Below are 21,253 nucleotides of genomic sequence, written 5' to 3'. Positions count from 1 at the left end.
GGCCAGAGAGGAGGCAGCTTGCTCGAGGGGAGAGGGAAGCTTCAGCTGGAATTCAGACCACCTGGGAGACTGACTGACTGACTGACTGGTATAATACTTTGCTCATAGTGTGAACCAGTTCTGGTTATTTTCCGCTCATCCCCAAACACAGAATCTACGTGTAGAGGACTCTTTTGTGGAAAACATGTTAACACAAGTAACATTTTTATGAGCCTGTTTTCCATAAAAGAGTGGTTTCGTTTTACAGTCTTGCCAATCCCTTGCCTGTCCGGCTTAATAGCAGACGGCTGGGTTCTCACCCCTGCTTCTGCAGCCTGTGGTAACGTCACACCTGGTGGGGCCTCCGGAAAACTCCAGAAAGAATGAGAGTCAGAAAGGCACATCCTGTCTTGCTGTTAGTGGATCCCCTGAATAAAGGTCTCAAGGACCCTTGAAGATTCCGCGGACCACGCAGAGAACTTCGGCACAGACTCCCCTGCTCCCGGAGGAATCAAAACAGGATCAAGACTGCGAGCGTCCTGGGGGGAAATGCAGAACACACTAGGTTTCCGAACCCACGGATTTTTAACAGGTGTTCACTTTTTAAATTACTGCAGTCAGAGGCACAGCGGCAGGTGGAGACACAGCCCTGTGGCCTCGCTGTGTGACAGCTTGTCCACGCCCGCCCACCTCCCGCAGCCCGGGGCAAGATGCCTCCCACCCGCCTCACCCGGGGGAGGGTCCGCGAAGAGCACCCAGGTTTTTGCAGAAACACCCACGAGAGCCTGGCATGTCCTGTCTGGTGTTTATGACCAGGAAACACATTCTGACTCCCCAGGGCCGCCTTGAGCTGTAGGCCACCAAATGACTGGGGCCAATTCCTCTGAATTTCCCAGCGCAGGAGGAAAGTAGGGCTGTGATCAAACCAAAGTGTAAACCGTTACCCCAGGCAAATTGACAATAAAAAGGCAGTTTTTTGTTTTTGAAAAGTCATTTCCAGAAGACACTTCTTTTCTATGATTCTTTAAAAAAAATAGCAAATGGCCACTTACACAAAGTGCAATTTTCTACCTCGACTTCATCCTACGTGGGCAGCTTCTTTACACCTAGAAGGCCTCGATGTAGCAAGTTTTCTTTTGAAAATTCGGGGGGGGGGTGGGGAACGTCGCAAGCACCTTTTTCATTTTATGTACACAGGCCTTCTCTAAGCGGACAGTAAATCTAACCAGGGGGTGCTGGGCACTTCTCACTGGCCAAACGTGGTCTGTTATGCTACCATTTCTATCTTCTGAGATCAAGACCCAGCAGAAACGATGAGCAAGCACCGGCAGGCCCGCTGCTTCCACCTCCTGTCGACCGGGCTCCGCTCACCTGTTAAGGCCTTTGTCCCGTGTTGCTGTTGTCCGGTTCAGGTGAGGCACCTGTCACCGACTGGGGTTCTGCTCACCTGCCGGGCCCATTAAGGAGTCCAGATGAGGTGAGGTCTCATCCAGTCCGAACAGAGTGATCAACCCAGGTCCTGGAAATTGTAACAACCTCCATGGGGTTCGAGTGGCCACCACCGTCACCCTGCCGGGCCCCACGCCCAGAAGCGCCACGTCCTTGCTGAGCCCCTAGAGATGGGGCTTTGGTGGGACTGGCTCGGAGGTGGGGGCGGGGGAGAGGCCCTAGTTTCACTGTTTGAGATCCTGTCAGTGAGAACGCATTAGAAATTGTAAAGCGCTCTTGCTGGACAGGAGAGCTCTCTGTAAGGGCTGGAGCCTGTGAGCACTGCCACCTCTGCCCCAGACCGCTGGGTGCCCACCCCTGCTGCTTCCCAAGCCTCAGTCTTCCCATCTTGTACAATGAGGACAGTGGATAAGGTGAGTGGTTTTCCATCTGTGCTTCCCTAGGACCCGCTGTACATTACATCCCATGAATTATTTCTTTTATAGCAGGAAATCTGTGCCTCTTAATCCCTTTCACCTGTTTTGTCCATTCTTCCACTCTCCTCCCCTCTGGCAGTCACCCGTTTGTTCTCTATATCTATGACACTGTTTCTGTTTTGTTTTTTAGATTCCACGTGTAAGTATTTGTCTCCCTCTGTCTGACTTATTTCACTTAGCATAATACCCTCTAGGTCCATCTATGTTGTCACAAGCGGCAAGATTTCACTCTTTTTTTTATGGCTGAATAGGATTCCATTGTGTGTGTGTGTGTGTGCGTGCGTGCGAGCGTGTGCGCTGCATCTTCTCAAACCAATCATCTGTTGATGGGCACTTGGTTTGTGTCAGTGTCTGGGTTATTGTAAATAATGCTGCAATGAATATAGGGGTGTATATATCTTTTTGAATTACTGTTTTTGTTTTCTTCCGGTAAACACCCAGAAGTGGAATTGCTGGATCATATGGTGGTTCCATTTTTAGGGTTTTTTTGAGGAACCTCTATAGTGGCTACACCATTTTACATTCCCACGAATGGTGCGTGGAAGTTCCCGTTCCTCTCCATCCTTGCCAACACTGGTTGTTTCTTGTCTTTATGATCATAGCCATTGTAACAGGCGTGAGGTGGTATCTCGTTGTGGTTTTGATTTGCATTGTCCTGATGATTAGAGATGTCGAGCATCTTTTCATGTGCCTGTTGGCCATCTGTGTGTCTTCTTTGGGCAAATGTTTATTCAGATCCTCTGTCCATTTTTAAACTGGGTTGTTTACTTTTTTGATACTAAGTTGGATGAGTTCTGTGTATATTTCAGGTACCAACCCCTATTGGCTATGTTATTTGCAAACATCTTCTCGCCTGGCCTGTGTATCTCTAGATCTCTCCTCCTATGAGTAAAAGAAGCCCCTTGTTTGTGAGTGTGAGGTTGATCCAGTACTGCCCACAGGGGACCATCATAAGGAAGCTTGATTTTTGCCTCCCAGTCTTCATTCAGACTTGTTCTGTGGGGGTGGTTCATTATCACCCTTTTGAATTGAATACAGAGACGGGGTTTTTTGGACACTCTTCTTTGGCAAAAAAATTCCTAGGTCACTTCAAGTTCTAAAAGTCTCATTTCAGTAATTGCAATTTTAAAGAATATACAGAATGGTCAAATTAATGGAGATGGAGGATAGAATAGTGCTTGCCAGGGGTGGGGGGCCGGGGCTAATGGGGAGTTATTGTTTGGTGGGCATGGAGTTTCCACTAGGGATGATGAAAATCTTCTAGAAATGGATTTATAACAATGTTATAACGTGTACTTGGTGCCACGGAATTATACATTTAAAAACGGTTAAAATGGTAAATTTTATGTTATGTTTTACCACAATTAAAAATGCAAAAAAGTACAACCCAAAAAATAATTTAAAGTTTATTTGAGGAAAACGTCTCCCTTGTACCTTCCCCATCTGTTTTTTTTTGTTTTGTTTCTTGACTCTGCATATGCTTTTTGTTTATTTATTAACTTAATTGAAGAATAGTTGATTTACAATGTATTGATTTCTGGTGTACAGCATAGTAATTCATATATATATATATATATATATATATATATATATATATATATTCCTTTTCATAATCTTTTTCATTATAGGCTATCACAAGGTAGTCAATATAGTTCCTTGTGCTATACAGTAGGCCCTTGGTGTTTATCTATTTTATATATAGTAGATGGTATCTGCAAATCCAGAACTCCCTTTTATCCCTCCACCCCCACTCCATCTCCCCTGGTCACCATAAGTTTGTTTCCTATGTCTGTGAGTCTCTCTGTTTTGTGAATAAGTTCATTTGTGTCATTTTTTTAGATTCCATGTATAAGCGATATCAGGTGGTATTTTTTTTTTTCTCTTTCTGGCTTCCTTCACTGTAAGTAATGATACATACAGTGTACTGTATGATAATCTCCAGGTCCATCCATGTTGCTGTAAATGGTGTTACTTGGTTTTTTATGGCTGAGTAGTATTCCATTGTATAAATATACCACAACTTCCTTATCCAGTCATCTGTTGATGGACATTTAGGCTGCTTCCATGTCTTGGCTATTGTATATAGTGCTGCTATGAACATTGGGGTGTATGTGTCTTTTCAAATTAGAGGTCCCTCCAGATATATGCCCAGGAGTGGGATTGTTGGATCATAGGGTAAGTCTATTTTTAGTTTTTTAAGGGATCTCCATACCTGATCTATTTTGGATAGGCCGTATGCAACAGGAAAAAGTGTGAGTGAGTGTGTGTGTGTGTGTGTGTGTGTGTGTGTGTGTGTGTGTGTGAGATAAACTCCTATTTCCCCTCCCCTACTGCTCATACACCCTGAGACTCTCTTTCTCACTCACTAGGCTGATTTTCCTTCCTCCAGAGCTGACGCTGGGGAGAAGGGGAGGAAAGGGGCAAGAAAGGTCTTATTCTGACTGGTGCCATGAGCCCTAGTACCACAGCATCTCGCCGGGTCTGGTATGTGTATAAAGCTGACTCCTCACCTAGTGGGGCCCTTTTGTAAGTTCTTCCCAAATCTGCTAGCCCACACCATTATTGGGGTCTCTCACCACAGGTGAGTCCCTTGGTCTGACCTCCCCTACACTCACAGGCAGCCTAGGCTTCAGCTTCCTGCTGCTAAGGCCTCAGCTGCCCTCCAGGTGGCGCCCTTGGCCAGGTTTTATCACGCTCTATGCCGCTTCCTCTGCCACAGCTCATGTCTGGTACACAGCAAACAGTCACACGTCTTTTCCTCCCAACAGATTTTAGGGGAACCAGTTTCCAGTGCAGCAAACTGCCTTCACTTTACTGTCAAGACCAGTGGTAGCCAGCAAGTCTGTCATGCAATCTATTTTTAAAATCAGATTCATTAAGATAAAATTTACATGAAGTAAAATTCACCAATGTTACTATCTACCACCACTTACCAGCACCACAATCAGGATAAAGAACATGTCTGTCGACTAAAATGGTTCGTTGTGTCCTTTGCCTCACCTCTTACCTCTGGCCCTTAGCAACCACCAATCTGATTTCTATCCTGATCCGTTTTCCTTCTCCAAAGGAATCGTGTTTTAAGGATTTACATATTATAAATGGAATCACACAACATACACTCATTCATATCTGATTTCTCTCACTTAGTATAGTCTTTGCGAACCATTCATATCTTTGCTTGTATTACTAATTTTTCTCTTTATCACTGAGTAGTGTTCATTTTATCTAGACACTACAGTTTACTTATTCACCCAATGCTAGAATTAGGTTTCCAAATTTTTATCATTATGAATATAGCGGCTATAAACGTGTATACACGTCTCTGTGTGGATATGTGCTTTTATTCCTCTTAAATAAGTATCGAAGAGTGGAATTTCTGGGTCATATTGTAAGTGTATGGTTAACTTGATTTAAAAAAAAAAACTACCAAATTATTTTCCAGAGTGACTATCATTTTGCATTCCCACCAGCAATGAATTAAAGTTCCAGTTGCTCTATATTCCTGGCAACACATAGTATTGTTGGCTTTTTTTTTTTTTTAATGTAGCCACCCTAGTGTATGTGTATAGTGGTATATTATGTGGGTTTTTTCCCCCCATATGTCTGTACTCTTAACGTTGTGCACATGAAATTATAGTATATGGAGAGGGGCTGGGCTGGGGATGGAGAAGCAGGAGTCATCAGTATGGAGGAGGGGGTGGGTGACACCACCCAGAAAGGGTCTGCGGGTGAAAGGGGTCAGGCCCAGATCAGAGCCCTGGGGACCACGGTTAAAGGGTGAGGGAAAGAACAGCCACTCAGGAAGGTCCCTGGGGAGGAGAAGCTGAGGGGGTGGGAGGGCAGTCAGGACTGGCAGGAGGAGGGATGGTCCTCTGGTGGCAGTGCCGGAGGGCCTGGAGGGGGTTCTGAAGAGTTCTGAGGAGCAGTTCCAGGGAACTGGAGCCTCCAGGCAAACTGGGAGCAGGAGGAGCTGCCCAGACTTGGCTGGATTTGACTGCTGCCCCCAGAGGGGTGCTGGGACTAGAGGCAGGGCCCTGGGTTCTGGTCCTGTCTTTGCGGACCTTACTTGTGGCCTCGGGCCTGTCCCTGTCCCTCCCGGGGCCTCCGTTTCCCCATCTCACCTCCTGGCTTCATGGTTTGGGCCTGGCAAGGATTTGACTGCGTGAGGTGACGGCAGGGGACTCAGGAAGCCTTGTCCCATATTCCACTTCCAGCCCAGCAGCACAGCAGATCAAGGGACCAGCAGGTGGTGGACAGGTCACAGCCAGGGGAAGGGAAGCTGGAAGGGTGGGTGCCAGAGCCCCTGGGACTCAGTGGGAGGTCGGCCTCGATAGCCTGCTGACATGAGGGCTGGTGAATATGGAGGGAGTTCAGCAGGGTCCATCAGCCCTCACCTCCTCCACAGTCTGGTACCTGGCAGGAGCTGGGGGAGGGTTGGAGGAGGGGCCTTGAGGGGATGGCTGAGAGGAGCCCCTGGGGCCTGGGGCAAGCTGCAGCCTCCCCCCAGGTGGCGTGGAGCCAGCTCTTGGGTAGCACTGGTCGTCGATCACACCCTCCCCACCTCAGCATCACCCCCTCTGCCCTCCCTCCTTCTCTCCCTGCCCCTCTGCCCCTCTTCCTCCCACTCCTGGTTCATCTCTCCTCTCCTAGGCTCATCTCCAGCTACTGACTCAGTGGTCTGACTGTCAGCAGTCAGAGAAGCCAAGGGGGATGGTATGATTCTGGTACTGTCTGCCCAAAACCCACTGCAAGCCCCATCTCTGCCCTTGCCAGTCACAGATGGAGCCCTGCCCAGCCCCTCCCAGATGTCGTCATGGTACATCAGGAGAGACCAGATAACCTGCCTGAGGTGGGAGAGTGTGGGTGGATCCTGGGCAGCTAGTCTCTAGGATCTATCAACCGTTAGGGTTCCCACCCTAGAGACACACCAGCCTTCCTTCTCCGGGAAGCTGGGAGAGAAGGCCAGACCCCTGCCTGCCCCCACTCCCCTCTATGCTGCTGGACCAGGCACAGGCCCAGGTGCACATCGGCCATGGGGCCAGGGACCAGGCTGTTCAGTCCCTCCCAAACTTCCCCACCTGGCCATTCCTCAGGTTCTGCAAAGGAAGTGGCTGGGCTTTCCTGGCAGAGACCAGGGTCTCCGAACTCCAGGCTCCCGTGCTCAGACCTGGAGGGGCTGAGTGCTACTTGGGGCAGAAGCTGTAGCAGAAGCCTCTCTCCTAGTCTCTATCAAAGATTCCACCCAGAGAAAGAATGCAGGGAGCAGTCTGGCTCACCGTGTGCAGAGAGCTACTTACAAACACACACACACACACACACACACACACACACACACACACACACACACACACACACACACACACACACACACACATGCACGCCTTTTGGCATTTGACTTTCTCATGAAATAATTGCTGGAAGGCTCCTTGGATTAGGTAACCCAGAGTTCCTTCCTGTCCCTGTGGAGCAGGGAGAGAGGGGGGATTGGCGTTCAGCATCTGTTAGGTAGATCCAGCTCCTCTGGGGTAGAGCAGGCCAGTCCAGGAGGTCTGTGGCTGCAAACATCTTGGGAAGCCTAGTGTGACAGAAACAAGTCTTTCAGGCCTCTCGTTCCCCTGCCACCAGGCTGTGCCTGCCCAGCCACTAGCCCTCCTTCAAGTGGGCCAGGCCTGGGAAGGAGAAGGCTAATCAGGAAAGGCTTTTTGCACAAAGAAGGAGGAGATGCTCCCATTTTTTATTTCAAATCAACTTTACAATGTAAGTGAGGTCAGACAGCACCTTTGCCCATCGTTCTGTCATTCCGAAGCAAAAGCTATTTTCACTCCTCCCTTTCTCGTGATGTATGGAGGTTGGGGGGTATGGAAGGGAGGAATATCTGGGTTCCAGCATGAAAGGGGTGTTGAGAGGGAATCGAGGTGGGAGCCCTGGCCTGTGGTTACAGGCCAGGGACGGAGACTCTGATGGAGGGAGAGAGGTGATTAGTCCCATGGTCTCTGACCCAAGAATTTGGAGATTCGGTCCTAAGCACACCTTCTCTTCTCTGACCTCAGTCACTTGTGGATGCCCCAACAGGGGCCACTCAGTGAGCTCGGAGCCCCGTGACCACTGGCAGGAAGGACACAGGAATCTTGTTACACAGAGTGGGGCTGGGAGGGGAGAGTGCATAATTGCAGAGACAAGGAGAGACTTCACCACCTGTCTCACTCTCCCTTAGGTACAAGAAATTCCAGGCCAAGATGCCACACGTAAGTATGTGCTTGTGAGGGCCGTGTCCACGGCTTAGAGCGGGCAGTCATGTGCACAGGGTGACAGTTCTGGGGGTTACTGCTGCCGCTCTCAGGTCCCCCAGAGCAGTGGGGGATCCCTACCGCCAGTAGTTCCTGGGCCCTGAGCGTCAGAGCCCCGTGGGAACGCATAACCCACGTCCGCTGTCTCCTAAATCAAGTCCACTTGGGGGTCGAGGCCTTCCTCTGATGGCCCGCAGTCCCTCCCACATGTCGCACACTGCTTCTCCAGGGTCAAGGGGGTCTCCGCCTCGGCCCTCCCCCTGAGCTCCGCACCGAGGGAGACGAGAGGCTGGGCGAGCTCTTCTCCTCCGGCGCCACTGACGACACTCCTCCTCGCCGCATCGCGTGGGTCACAGGGGCTGGGGTTGGGGGTGACCCCGAGCCGCCAGGCCCCGCCCCCAGGCCCCGCCCCCAAGCGGAGCCCATTCCCGGGGCTCGCCGGGCTCGCCCCGGCCTCTGCCCGCCCCTCCCACCGCCCCTCCGGCGAACCCAGCCCTGGGAGGCCAGTCGCGGTTCGGAGCTGCAGAGCTCGGCTGCTCACTGGGCCAGACCCGCTCTCCTTGAGACCCGCCCGCCGGCTCGGCCGTGGAGCCGGCCCCCGACCCCGAGGAGGCGCGCACGGTGCGCGAGGCGCTGGGCCGCTACGAGGCGGCGCTAGAGGGCGCGGTTCGCGCGCTGCACGAGGACATGCAGGGGCTGCAGCGCGGCATGGAGCAGCGCGTGGCCGAGGCGCTGCGCCTGGCCGGGCCGCTGGCGCGCACGGTGGCCGAGCTGCAGCGCGACAACCAGCGGCTGCAGACGCAACTCGAGCGCTTGACGCGCCAGGTGGAGGCGCTGGGCTTGGCGACCGGGCTGACCCCCGCGCCCGGCACGCCGAGCCCTCCGCCCGCCCCCGGCGTCCCAGACCGTGCGCCCCGCCTGGGCACCGCGCGCTTCGCCAGCCACGCCACCTTCTCGCTGTCCGGCCGCGGCCAGGTGAGCCTCGGGGAGCGCGGGCGTCTGTGCTCAGGCGCCGGGGAAGGGGGACTCCGCGACCCCCGCCGCCGCTAGGTCCGGAGTGCGTGCCGGTGCCGGGGCTGTCCCGCCACCCGCCGCTGCGACTCGGTTGTGGGGGTCCGGCCATCATTCGGAGAAACCGGCTTAGCCTGCCCTCTGCACCTGTCTCGGGCCCCTCCCTTCTTTGCAGGCGTGCCCTGTTCTGTTCCCCTCTCTCCACTGTGCCTTGGCACTAAGGGCTTGGGCGCTGAAGTGCTGCCCCTCTCTGTTCGACACTGCCCGGGCCTGTGTCTTGGAATGGTCGGCAACCCTTCACCCCCCTCCTCCATTCACGCGCTCCCCGCGTTGCCGCTTCACTGAACTCTGACGGCTTGAGTTATTGATTAACCTGGATTGAGAACTCAAGCCCTTCTGTGTGTTGAGCGGAGGAGAATGCAGTCTGTTGGGGTGCAGCCGGGCATTTGGAAACTTGCAGGGGTAAATCCTTACCGTGAAAGAAGAGACAGGGGAACCAGGGGGAAAGAGCCGTGGGCAGTCTAGATTTCTGGGGTCAGTGACCGGCCAGAGGCCCACACCGCGTGGGGGTGGGGCAGAGGCCGGTGTGGACCAGTCACTCCCCTGAGCGTGGGGCCTCCTGGAGTGGCAGGTTAGAATGTTCCCATGGTGTGTGCAGTGGCCCTTAGGTGGGATTTTCCACCCTGCCCAGGCATGTGCCCTGGGCTTGGGTTTCCAGGGTCTGGGTAGCCTGCACCTGCTGTCCCTCCTTGGTTCAATCCATCACACACGCAGAGTCCTTGTGTAGGCTGGGCTGCACCTCAAGGGACCAGGAGGAGGGGGATCAGATTAGCCCTTGCCCCTGGATGTCCCAGCCTGGGTGGGAGATGGCCCAGACCAAGCCGTAGCAGCAGTGCAGGCAGCCGGACAGCAGTCCCGTCCTAGTGGGCGTCTCAGGCCGGCTTTGTGCTGGAGGTTTAGGGTCTGCTGCTGCTAGTGCAGGGGCGGGTGTAGGGGGCTGTGCCTAGAGCCTCTAAGGGCCTGAAAGGACTCACTGACCAGAGGGACCCTGGTGGGTATGAGAGTGGAAGAGCGAGTTGTAAAGGCCCCCGGATGCTGGGCCAGGGAGTTGGGCTTTGCTTTGGGGTGGAGGTCTCATCTGCATGTGGAGGCAGCTGTCCAAGTTTTAGAAAACTACTCTTGGAGTCACACATGAATACGTATACGTACACGAATCCACGCGTTCGTGTGAGAGATGTGTCTTCAGTCGTCTAACAGTTTTTCAGTGGGAATTGGCCAATGTGGGGTAAGCTAGTTCTCTGGGTTATGGGGATAGTGGGGCACTGGGCAGGGGACAGACAGGGTCCTCCTTGTATCCGACAAGCGCCCTCAAGGATGGATGGCAGGTTGGAGGGTGGCTGGAGATAGGGGGACTTAGTTGTGATGGTCCAAGAAGAGAGGACGGCCATAGCAGGAGCAGCGCTGGGGAGCGGGAGAGCTGGGGTGCCTTGGACGGAGATCTCCAAGGGGGAATCATCAGGGTGAGATGGTCTTTGGATATGAGCAGGGGGGCAGAGAGCGAAGCCCTGCCGGGGGACTACTGGGGCACAGATCTGGTGGAGATGCCAGTTTCCATCTGGGTTGTGCTGAGGGTGTGGGGCTGTGGGACATCCAGGTGAAGCTGTCCTGGAGCAGATGGAGTCACAGATCTGGTGGGCTGAGAGTAGCCAAGGCCAGAGGTTAGGGAGATATCAGGCCAGAGCTGGTGGTTGAAGCAAGATCAGGTGAGGCCTTCCGGGCAGCTGTGCAGGAGACGGTGAGTCAGGAGCCCTGGGCAGAGGCTGAGGAGCTGCCAGGGAGCTCAGAGGCTCTGGAAAGCCCATTCTTAGACATCGAGAGAGGGGACCCCTTCAGGAAGAAGAGATTGGGGGTCAGCAGGAATGCTGCAGCCCGCTGGAGGTTGAGGAGTGAGACACGGCTGGGGAGTAGGTTCTGGATTTCAGAAGGCCTGGGAGGAGGAGGGACAGCAGGCGTAGTTGAGCACTGCGGGTGGAGGACGCTCAAGGTGTCCAGTGGGGTCGGACGGACACTCTGCAGCCCCTGAGCACCAGCTCCCTGGGCCTGAGGCCGCTTCCCCCGCCCGACCAGAGGCACTGCTCCCCACTTCTCTTGCAGCCCACCTCTCAGGGGTGCGGGCACGGGCTCGCAGCCAGTTTCTGGCAGTGAGGGGTGCTGCACAGAGTTATCCACATGTTCTTGCTCGTGGGCTGTGCCTGGCAGCTTGTGATCGGACACTGGATTGTGAACAAGGAATCGGGGCTCCGGGGCAAGACTGGACAGTCACAGCTGGGTGCCGGGGCTGTCTGACCTCTCATACGCCTGTGTCTGTGCCCCCAGGGGGTCTGGGTGTGAGGGTCTCATCCACACACGAGAGCCAGTGCTGGTGGTCGTCAGGCATTGCGGGGGCTGGTGTTACACTGCCCCTCTGTAACCAGCAATGAGACTTAGAGACCCTTTGCTGAGACCCTTTTGTTTCCTTCTGATTCAAACGGGACTGCCGGGTTTGGAGGTGGGGCATACTCAACCTATGTGTATGCCTTGGGGTCAATGCAGAATGAGTTGATCTAGTAATCTGCTTCTGTGTGGGCAGACCTTGAGCTTGCTAGGCAGTGACTAGCAAGGGAGGCTCCGGGAGGAGCGAGAGGGTGGGAGAAATCAGGGAGGACTCCCTGTAGGAGGCCTGAGACCCTGGAGCAAACAGGAACTGCTTTTGTTGCATTTTCTGTGAGGCCTTGGGGACATCTCTCAGTTGGACCTCAGTTTCCTCGTCTCTAAGGGGGACTGGCCCTGCCCTGCTTTGCCCCTTGTGCTGCGCGGGCTGGGTGGCTATAACGGTGACATCAGCCATGTCGGCTTGTAAGCGTGTCCACGGAGCCACAGCGGGGGTCTGGCTAGTGGAGGGAGCTGGCTGGGGACCTTCAGTGGATGGTAGCAGCCTGAGGCCAGGCCTGGAAATGTCCCTCGGCTGAGCAGGAGCCACCAGGTCCCCATGTCAGAGGCAGTGGAGCCTCTCAGGAGTGACTGGCAGAAGCAGCGTCGAGGTCTGACCGTGAAAGAAACCAGACTTGCCTTATCTGCCTTCCTTTCCCAGACACACTGTGTGATAAGAGTGCTAAATGCTTTGGGGAGAAGTTTGAAATGAGTCCTTAAAACCATGGTGTGAGCCGGGAGGAGGCAGAGGGTGGAGGAGGCAGAGGGTGGGGCAGCCGAGGTTGGGGCTCAGGCTGGGGCTCAGGCTGGGGACTCTGGCCGCACACACGTCGGGGGCTGTGCTGGGCACACAGACGCTCCCCTGTCCATGCACGAGCCCGCGTGGGGTCTGGCAGCACCAGGGATGCCCAAACTAAGATTCCTGCCCTCACAGCAGTGTATGCAAACTTCCCCAGGGAGAGGGTCACTGAACTCGGACTTACCCATCCCCAGTCTCTCTTCCTGACATTCCCAGGCTTGGGCTCCCTCCTGGAAGCCTCCCCCTTCTTAAAACAAAGCCCAGATCTTGGAGGTGCTCGAGCCAGCTCCCCAGGACCCATCCCGTCCTCTGGGCTCTCCAGTGATTTTATCTTGGCCCCAGCACACAGAGGTCCCCTCCCCTGGTTCCCTTCCCTGTGGCTGAAGGGAAGGAAGGAGCTGGGGGCCCTGTGGGTGGGCTTGGGGACCACGGCCCAGCCCAGCTCTGTGGTTTGAGGCTCAGGTCGCGCTGGGGTGGTTACCCCACTCTCCCCACCCCACTCCCTCGGCCTCACAACTTTGTCTTGAGTTGTCCTTTCTGCTCTTGGAAGGCATGAGTGCTTTGTGGACAGAGAAACCCCAACCTGACTCTGCTGCTGCCTTTAGTCATGGCGTAAGGTTAGTGGTGACCCCCAGGCTTGTGTGGTGGGTTGGAGGGTGGTCTCTGAACAGCCCTTTGGTCTGAGGCGTGGGTAGAGCCCCTTCCTTAGGTGAGCAGGAGTTCCAGTCCCGGGGCGGGGGAGGGGGGAGGGAGGGGCAGGGGGAACCTGGGACTCCAGCCTCCCAGCATGACTCAGCCCCCATCCCCTTTCCCTCCTGCTTTGCTGGAGACCCCTTGGCAGGAATCCACCTGGTCCAGAACCTACTTCCTGTCTGATTGTGGCTTCTGGTCCCCTGGGGCATCCTGGGAGGTGAGGGGCCTGCAACGTGCATGGGCAGGCGTCCCCCAGAGAGACCCACATTCCTGGGAAAATGGTTTCACCATCAGCCCATCTCTCCAGGCCCCTGTGTAGACCTGTGGAACCTGTCGGACCAGAGTATGGGGGGGTGGAGGGGGACACGGCCCCCAGAGCTGAGAGCCTGGTGACAGGTGGGGTCCGGGATTCAGGATAGGCTGGCTGTTTCTCCTCCTTCTGCTGAGCTGGCTTCAGGTTAGGCTCGTTGTGGCTCTAGGGGTGCCCTCCACACTCTGAGGCACAAGGAGATGGCCGCCCTCAACTTCTCCACTGTTCCTGCCAGTGAGCCTAGCCCTTCCCGCTCCGTCCTTCTGAATTGGAAGTTGAATGGTCACCTCCTCTCCAAGCCCAGTCTCTCCCCGGGCTCAAGTCCCGTCCTCTCCTTTCTCCCCAGGGTCCCAACCTCTCCGAGTGTCCCTCCCCCTGCTGGAGCCTTTCTCTCAGCCTGTAAACGTTGTCCTACCTCTTCCATCAGGGAGAGTCCCTCAGACCTCTTCCCCGCGCCTCATGGCTGCAGTTCCCACCAACCCCACCCCCCCAGGTCACGTCAGCCAGGCCCAAAGCCCCTGCCTAGAAGAGGTGTGATGTCTCCCCCTCCTCCACATTCACTTACTCCCTGCAAACCTTGGAATCCCTTTTGCCCTCCACTCCTTCACTGCCCCATCTCTCCTCCCTGGGTCCCTACCCAGGAGTAGGGAGGTACCTGGCCATCTGGTCACCCCCTTCCATGCCACTGTCTCACTGGCTTCTGAAGGATGTTCCTAAAACCCAGAACTGATGACCTTCAGTTCCTTCTTGTCCAAGGAGTCATGTCCGAGTTCTCCCGGCTGGCACCTTGGACTGTGTACTGCTTCTCTAGCCACTGGATCTGAATGCTTTGTGCCTTGATGTCTCTGGCAGACACTAGTCTCTCTGCGGGGCATGGCTTCCACTCCTGGTCTGCCTGGCTCACTCCAGGCTGGCTCAGCCCCGCTGCTTCTGGGAGGCTCTCTCTGACCCCCTGGGCTGGGTGAAGTCTGTCTCAGGCGTGCGCCCTCATGCTAGCCTTTCGCCGCCTGCTCAAGGTGCTGGCTCCCCCGCCAGACTGATTCCCCCATGGATGGGTAGGGTGGCATGGATGAGCCGTCGGGGGCCAGGGATGGGCTTTTGTCATTTGGGAACCTAGCAGACAAGGGGACCCATCTGGAGATGTGTGGCCATCTAAGGAGAGGTATGGCCAACCTCTCAAGCCACCCGTTGTGGGCTCTTGGTAGAGCCCCTTATAGGCGTCTGCCCCTGTACCCCTCTTGCCAGGCCGACCCACCAGCCTCACAGATGCTCTGAGCCCTCCACCCTCCTTCACTGTGAGAAAGGCAGGGCCAAGGTTGAGGATAATGTCCCTCCTGGCCTCATCTCAGCTGCTGCTCACTGTGTAACCTTGGACAGCACACATCCCCTTTCTGAGCCCTCGGGTCCCATCTGTAAAATGGGTGTGGTAGCACCTACCTGGGAGGACAGAGCATGTTGGTTTAAGTGGCATGGCCAGAAAAGGGGTTGAAGTGGTAGATGCTTTTTTAGCCTACTCCCTTATCTCAAACAGGGAAACTGAGACCCAGGAGGGGCCGGCAGCACAGCCTGGATGGCGGGTTCCCCTGCTGGCCCTTGGTCTGGGCTCTCTCTCTGCATGACACTCCCCACCGCTGCAGCCCAGAGGGGATGGAGGGGCCTCAAGGAGCCAGTCAGGCCCCAGTACTCTGGACATCCAGGCAAATCTTGTGACCCTGCATCCAATGGTAAGGCTTCCCCATTGGGCTGGCTCCAAGGCCCATTGTTGGCCCAGAAAGACCATGTGTCGCTGGGTTAGGCTGCTCCCACACAGGCAGCCCCTGGCACGAGCAGGGGCCAGGCTCTCCCAGCCCCCGTCACCCGGTCCAGCCTTGGGGACGGGTAGGGCCACCTTGAACAGTCCTTTGGAACTCTGTCTTGACTTTTGTCCCTAGCATCTTGGGGGTCTGGAATGTGTCCAGTGGAGCCATTTGCCTCCAGGATCTCGGGGGCTCAACTGCTGGGGCTGAGTCCCCCTAGCCTCCTGGGTGACCCTGGCCCATCACCATACCTCCTGGGGTCTGTCTCTCTCAGAAGCATTTGCCCTGCTCGAACCAGGGGGAGCTTTGGGAAGTGATTTCGGGGTGGGCAGCTGGCCCCGGCTGACTGGGCCTCCGCGGTGTTTGTCTCTCTGTAGAGTGTGGATCACCATGACGAAGCCAGCGAGGCGGAGATGAGGAGAACCTCAAACTCGTACATCGTGGAGAACGGGCACCAGCCTGGGGCAGGTGGGGGCTGATGGCCCAGGAGGGCTGGCTGGAGGAATACCCGCAGGGACTGGGGAATTGTCCAAGCACTGAGCAGGGTAGAGAGTGGACTGACAGGCAACTATTTCTTGAACTCTCTATTAGGGAATGTTGGAGCAGGCATCACCTCTGGTTGGAGCAGTGAGACTTCCCCAGTAGGGGGAGATCAGGGAGGCAGGAGTGATCAGGGAGGCCTTCCTGGAGGAGGTGAGAGGAGAGTTCACAGAGGCTGGAGTCCTCCTGGGTGGTTCTGAGGCCCCTGTCAATGCCATGGCTGAAACCCCCCGACCCCTGCTGGTCACCTGTTTCAGGTCCGGGTGATGGGCCCCCCGAAGCCGCCCAAACCATCCCAACACCAGAGCCCCTCAAGCCTCGACCTGTGAGCCTCTCTTTGCGGCAGCCTCACCAGCCAGTCACGGCCATCACACGAGTCTCCGAGAAGTTCTCTGGGGAGACCTCAGCCACAACTCTCTCGCCCACGTCTGCTGCCATCCTGGGGGGCCTCAGCTCAAGCCTCAGCGAGGCCAGCACATCCTGGACTCCCAGTCCCAGTGGTAGGAGCAGGAGACCATGACCTCAAAATGGGAGGGAGGTCAGGGGCTGGGGGTGGTTTGCAGGAGACTCAGAAATCCTGGGGCCGGGCCCTACCCACTGTGCTTGTCACTGCCACCCCCGTCCCCAGCTCGCCTGCTCCATCAGATGGGGCCCATCTTTCCCGGCTCCTCTCCCAGAGCTGCTGTGAAGTAGCCTCATCCTGCGGGGTACGACCATGGCTTTTACTGCAGATCAAGGCTGTGGTTAGAAGGTGGCCGCCTGCCCTGCACACTTTGTGTGTAACAAACCTGGCATGGTCCCCCTGGGGCTGTCTTGGACCTGTGATCAGGCCCCAGGGTGTGTCCTGGGGTCGGGCTTTGTGGATTTCCAGAATGAGGGCTTGGTAACATGGTATCTACTGGATATGCAGCACAGGAGGCCCTGGGCTCTGTGCTCTCAAATGCAGTGAGGAGTACTGTAAAGGACCTCTTTTATGTCATTGCTCTATGTTCCAGCATCCTTTCTCCTCAACTGTTGGCCCAGGCAGGGTCAGCTTAGCCCAGAGGTCCTGCCAGTGCCCAGAGTGATGCTGGGTGACTAGCTCAGGGTGGGGTCAAAGGATGGGAGGCAGGCAGTGGTGGCCCTCCCCAAGGCCAGGGTTTGTTATTTCTCTCCCTCCCTTTGTCCCGCAGAGAAGAACTCTTCCCTCCCACGGACTTTGTCCAGCTCTGGCTATGGGGGGGTGACGGCCAGCAGGAACGATAACAGGCGAGTCAGGGCCCCTGTTCCCGGTGGCAGGGTCGTCACTCCCCAGGAAGTGTCTGGCCTTGGCCTTGGACCCAGGCTACCCCGGCCCCTGCACGGAGCTCCCAGTGCCAACCCCAGGAGGAGGCACCTTCCTTGGCTTGGTGCCTCTGGAGAACTAAGGCAGCAGTGTCGCAGGGTGGGGTTTGAGAGGAGAAATGAGGCAGCGAAGCTTGGTAGAGAGTTTTGTTTGGAACAATACGGCGGAGGGCTGGTTTCTTTAAGGATCCTTCAAAGCAAGTCTGTCCAAAGATTGGAGAGAGTTTCTCAGTCCCCACAGGATGGATCTTCAGCCATCCTGGCTAGGCTCCCTCTGAGCTGGGGGCTTCCTGCTTGTGGACTGAGGAGTTACCTGGAGAGGCCCTTACCCTGGGGGAGGTCTGTGGGGGCTTCCCTGTGTTACAGGCTGCCTCCTGGCCTCCGGTTGTCCCCATGCGCTGCCCCCAGGCCCTCTGGACTGTGATCGGAGCTGGGTGTTGGGTGGGGGCTGGCTTGGCTTTTTTCTCCCCCTCTTAATAATAAAAGGAGAATTGTGACTTTCTGACAAACTGTTTTAGGGGGGAAACAGAGGGGATCTTATTTAGTGGTGGCGAGGAGGGGGCCTGATCCTGGTGGGGCTGGTTCTGGGTGCTTGTCCTGCCAGGAGGACGCCCCCGCCCACCCCAGGCATTGACACCTGCCGAGGGGCGATTATGTGCAGAGAGGGGGCCCACTGCTGGCTAGGCCGGCCTCAGACAGCAGCTCAGTTCCAAACACCTGCGGAACCGGTTGGGGGCTGGAACAGGGGTGCTTCCTCTCTGCCTGTAGCCCCGCCGCTGCCTCATTTCACATTCAGTGGGGTGGAGGCCCGGGGCCTGTGCGAGCTAGTGATGGCCAGATCTGTGCTCCTGACTCGGTGGTCTCTCCTCAGCCCACCTCGGGTGACGCCACCCCAGTCGCCCCCCTCCACACAGCCGCCAGCCACGACTCAGGCCCATCGGCAGGGGGAGCGTCGCCGGGAGCTGGTGCGGTCGCAGACGCTGCCCCGCACCTCGGGGGCACAGGCCCGGAAGGCATTGTTTGAGAAATGGGAGCAGGACACAGGAGCCGGCAAGTATGGATGCTCTTAGCACCCTCCCAGACCAGTCTGGGCCCCCAAAGAAAGCCTGAGCCCACACTGGGGTCAGGCAGGCAGGCAGAGCAAAGCTGGCCCTGTCCTGTTCCCCCGAGGGCAGTTCCCCAAGATGTGACCTCTCAGGCAAGACATAGGTCAGGGCTGGCTACAGGGCCGGCTGAGGGGCAGGTGGCTCCAGTTTTGGGAAGGGAGGCTGTGATGAGACCCCAGCCCCTCTCCCACATTCCAAGAGGGAACTCCAGGCACCCTCACACCCACATCCCTCATCCAACTGGACAGGTTAGTTTCCAGGCATGACTGGGGAGACCAGAGGGCAGTCACTGGGATTCCCAGCAGAAGCTGGAGGTGACACAGTGAGACCCCAGTACCACTGGCTCCCTGTCACACTACACCGCCCGCCCCATTAGAAACAGGGCCACCTTTGCATGTTTATCCAGCCCTCCTGTCAGTGAGTGGTATTGATTCCTGTTACATTTAGGGTTGGCCCAGGCCTATGAGACAATGACCCCCCAGTCCTGGCTCCCAAGGCTCTGACTCTGGTGAGGGGGACAGACACAGGAACTGTCCCACTGACCCAGACAACCTGATCTTGGCCGATAAAGAGTGTCTTTGGGGCCTAGAATAGGAAACCATGAGGGAGGGCGGCCTCGGAAGGAGCTCAGAGGAAGGGTGGGATGGAGGAGGCGAGGAGGGTTTTCCAAGCAGAGGGCAGGGGCATGGGCCATGTGGGCTCAGGTCCTCTGCCGCAGGATCGCCAGTGTGGGAAGTACACAGGGGGCCTGGAGGCTGGAAGGGGGCTGGTCCTGCCGGACCCCATCAGTGGACGCAGTGCAGCTGGGACACGGGGCGCACGCCTGGACGTGGGCGTGGGGCTGGGAGGTTGCCTGCCGACAGAGCATCTCCCTGGGTGAGCAGAGCTGGTGGGGCACATTCCCGGAGCAGATGGCAGCTGAGAGGCAGCCCCCTGGCCCCCAGCCCCCAGCAGGCCTGCCCTCTCTCCGCAGGGGGAAGGGCGAGACCCGGGCAAAGCTGAAGCGCTCACAGAGCTTCGGAGTGGCCAGCACCAGCAGCATCAAGCAGATTCTGCTCGAGTGGTGTCGCAGCAAGACCATCGGCTACCAGGCGAGGCAGGCTGGCCCGGCTGCTGGGCCCCGTCCAGAGGCTGCAGTGGACATCACCCGCCTACCCTGCTCTTGTTCCCTGAGCCATCTGGGGTGATTACTCTTTTTCTCATTTGCTCTTGCTTTTTGACCCTCGCTCAGCCACGGAGCTGAAAGCCCAAAGCTGCTCGGAGCAGGGTCTTTTTAGAGGACCCTGACTCCTCCTAACCTCGCTCCTGAAAAGGAGTTAACTAACTAGCCGGGGAGCAAGCAGAGCCGCGTTTTCCACTGACTGACACTGTCAGTTCAGAAATGCTCCCTATCCTGGCTGACCTTCGTGTCAGAGCCTCGTGACACAGACCTTGGCCAGGCCTGATCTCAGATGAATGAACCTGCCAGCAAGCCCTCATGTGAAGCAGGGAAATCCTGCTCGGAGCCGGACTCCCTCCCAGGGAAGGAGATCAGCCCAGAATTCATCTGTGCTGTGGACTCAGCAATCCCGCACCTGCTTTTCTGGCGTCTCTTCTATTTATTCCCCATCCAGGCAGCGTGGTGCCCAGCCCGGGGCGAACGCCCAGTCCTCACGTGGGGCCGAACAAGTGGCCGGTGCATTCATATTCACCAAGACTTTGTAACGTCATGGGGAGATGTTCCTAATGCCATGCGAAGTGAAAAAAGCAGGACACAAAACTGTATTTAGTGTGACGTCACTCGTGTAAAACACATATAAAATGTTTTTTTTTTTTTAAGCATAGAAGAGATACAGCAAAAATGTTAAGTTATCTCTGAGTGGTGGGATTATGGGTGATTTTTATTTTCCTTCTTATGCTTTCTCCTATTTTTCAAATTTTCTACAATGACCATGTCATTTTGAAAGTCATGGGGAAATCTAGTGTGTTTTAAATAAGGAGTAATGGTAAGGCCCACGCCAGAGAGATGTATTGCTTCTGGTCTTTCGAGTTTTGTGCACATAGCTGTATATAGGGTTTTTTTTTTCTTCAATAGGTACGAATTAATAAAGTCTCAGAATACTTTTGACAAGCATCTCATTTCAGACTTTTGTCTCATCTTTGGTATGTGGTGTCCATATTTATGCTTAGCTTTTCAGATCTTTGTTAAAGTTCATGTGTATCTGGTGCTTTTCCGTGTCCACAGCTTTTCCACAGTCACGGTCTCACCTGAATGTCCCTACAGTGCGTGGCTATGGTTCCTGTTTCCTGAACATTCAGAGAAGACCGACACTGGCGAGGGGAGTGGCGTCCCCATCTGAGGGGAGCTCCCAGGTCTCATGGGAGAAGACCTTGAAGAGACTTAATATGCTGAACCAGGAGGAGTTCTTGGGAACCATCCAGTGCCCGTGGGCCAGAGAGGAGGCAGCTTGCTCGAGGGGAGAGGGAAGCTTCAGCTGGAATTCAGACCACCTGGGAGACTGACTGACTGACTGACTGGTATAATACTTTGCTCATAGTGTGAACCAGTTCTGGTTATTTTCCGCTCATCCCCAAACACAGAATCTACGTGTAGAGGACTCTTTTGTGGAAAACATGTTAACACAAGTAACATTTTTATGAGCCTGTTTTCCATAAAAGAGTGGTTTCGTTTTACAGTCTTGCCAATCCCTTGCCTGTCCGGCTTAATAGCAGACGGCTGGGTTCTCACCCCTGCTTCTGCAGCCTGTGGTAACGTCACACCTGGTGGGGCCTCCGGAAAACTCCAGAAAGAATGAGAGTCAGAAAGGCACATCCTGTCTTGCTGTTAGTGGATCCCCTGAATAAAGGTCTCAAGGACCCTTGAAGATTCCGCGGACCACGCAGAGAACTTCGGCACAGACTCCCCTGCTCCCGGAGGAATCAAAACAGGATCAAGACTGCGAGCGTCCTGGGGGGAAATGCAGAACACACTAGGTTTCCGAACCCACGGATTTTTAACAGGTGTTCACTTTTTAA

General features: G+C 55.5%; 2 protein-coding genes across 2 annotated transcripts in view; one reads left to right on the top strand and one right to left on the bottom strand.

Moving 5' to 3' along the window:
• LOC116157877 (uncharacterized) overlaps positions 1-21,253 on the bottom strand; it is a 696,771-nt gene that overhangs the window by 263,773 nt on the left and 411,745 nt on the right. The gene's annotated exons all lie outside the window — the stretch shown is intronic.
• LOC135323170 (smoothelin-like protein 2) lies at positions 1,293-20,356 on the top strand. Its single transcript, XM_064494919.1, has 8 exons — positions 1,293-1,391; positions 8,421-8,580; positions 8,757-9,166; positions 15,647-15,737; positions 16,067-16,309; positions 16,982-17,057; positions 18,004-18,186; positions 19,212-20,356. The coding sequence occupies exons 1-8, from the start codon at positions 1,293-1,295 to the stop codon at positions 19,423-19,425; spliced, it is 1,476 nt and encodes a 491-aa protein (XP_064350989.1). The 3' UTR covers positions 19,426-20,356.

This window comes from Camelus dromedarius, chromosome 16 (assembly GCF_036321535.1).
Source record: "Camelus dromedarius isolate mCamDro1 chromosome 16, mCamDro1.pat, whole genome shotgun sequence".
In the NCBI taxonomy this organism is placed as follows: Eukaryota; Metazoa; Chordata; class Mammalia; order Artiodactyla; family Camelidae; genus Camelus; species Camelus dromedarius.
Note: the sequence above shows the minus strand (reverse complement) of the source record. Positions and strands in the feature narration are given on the sequence as shown.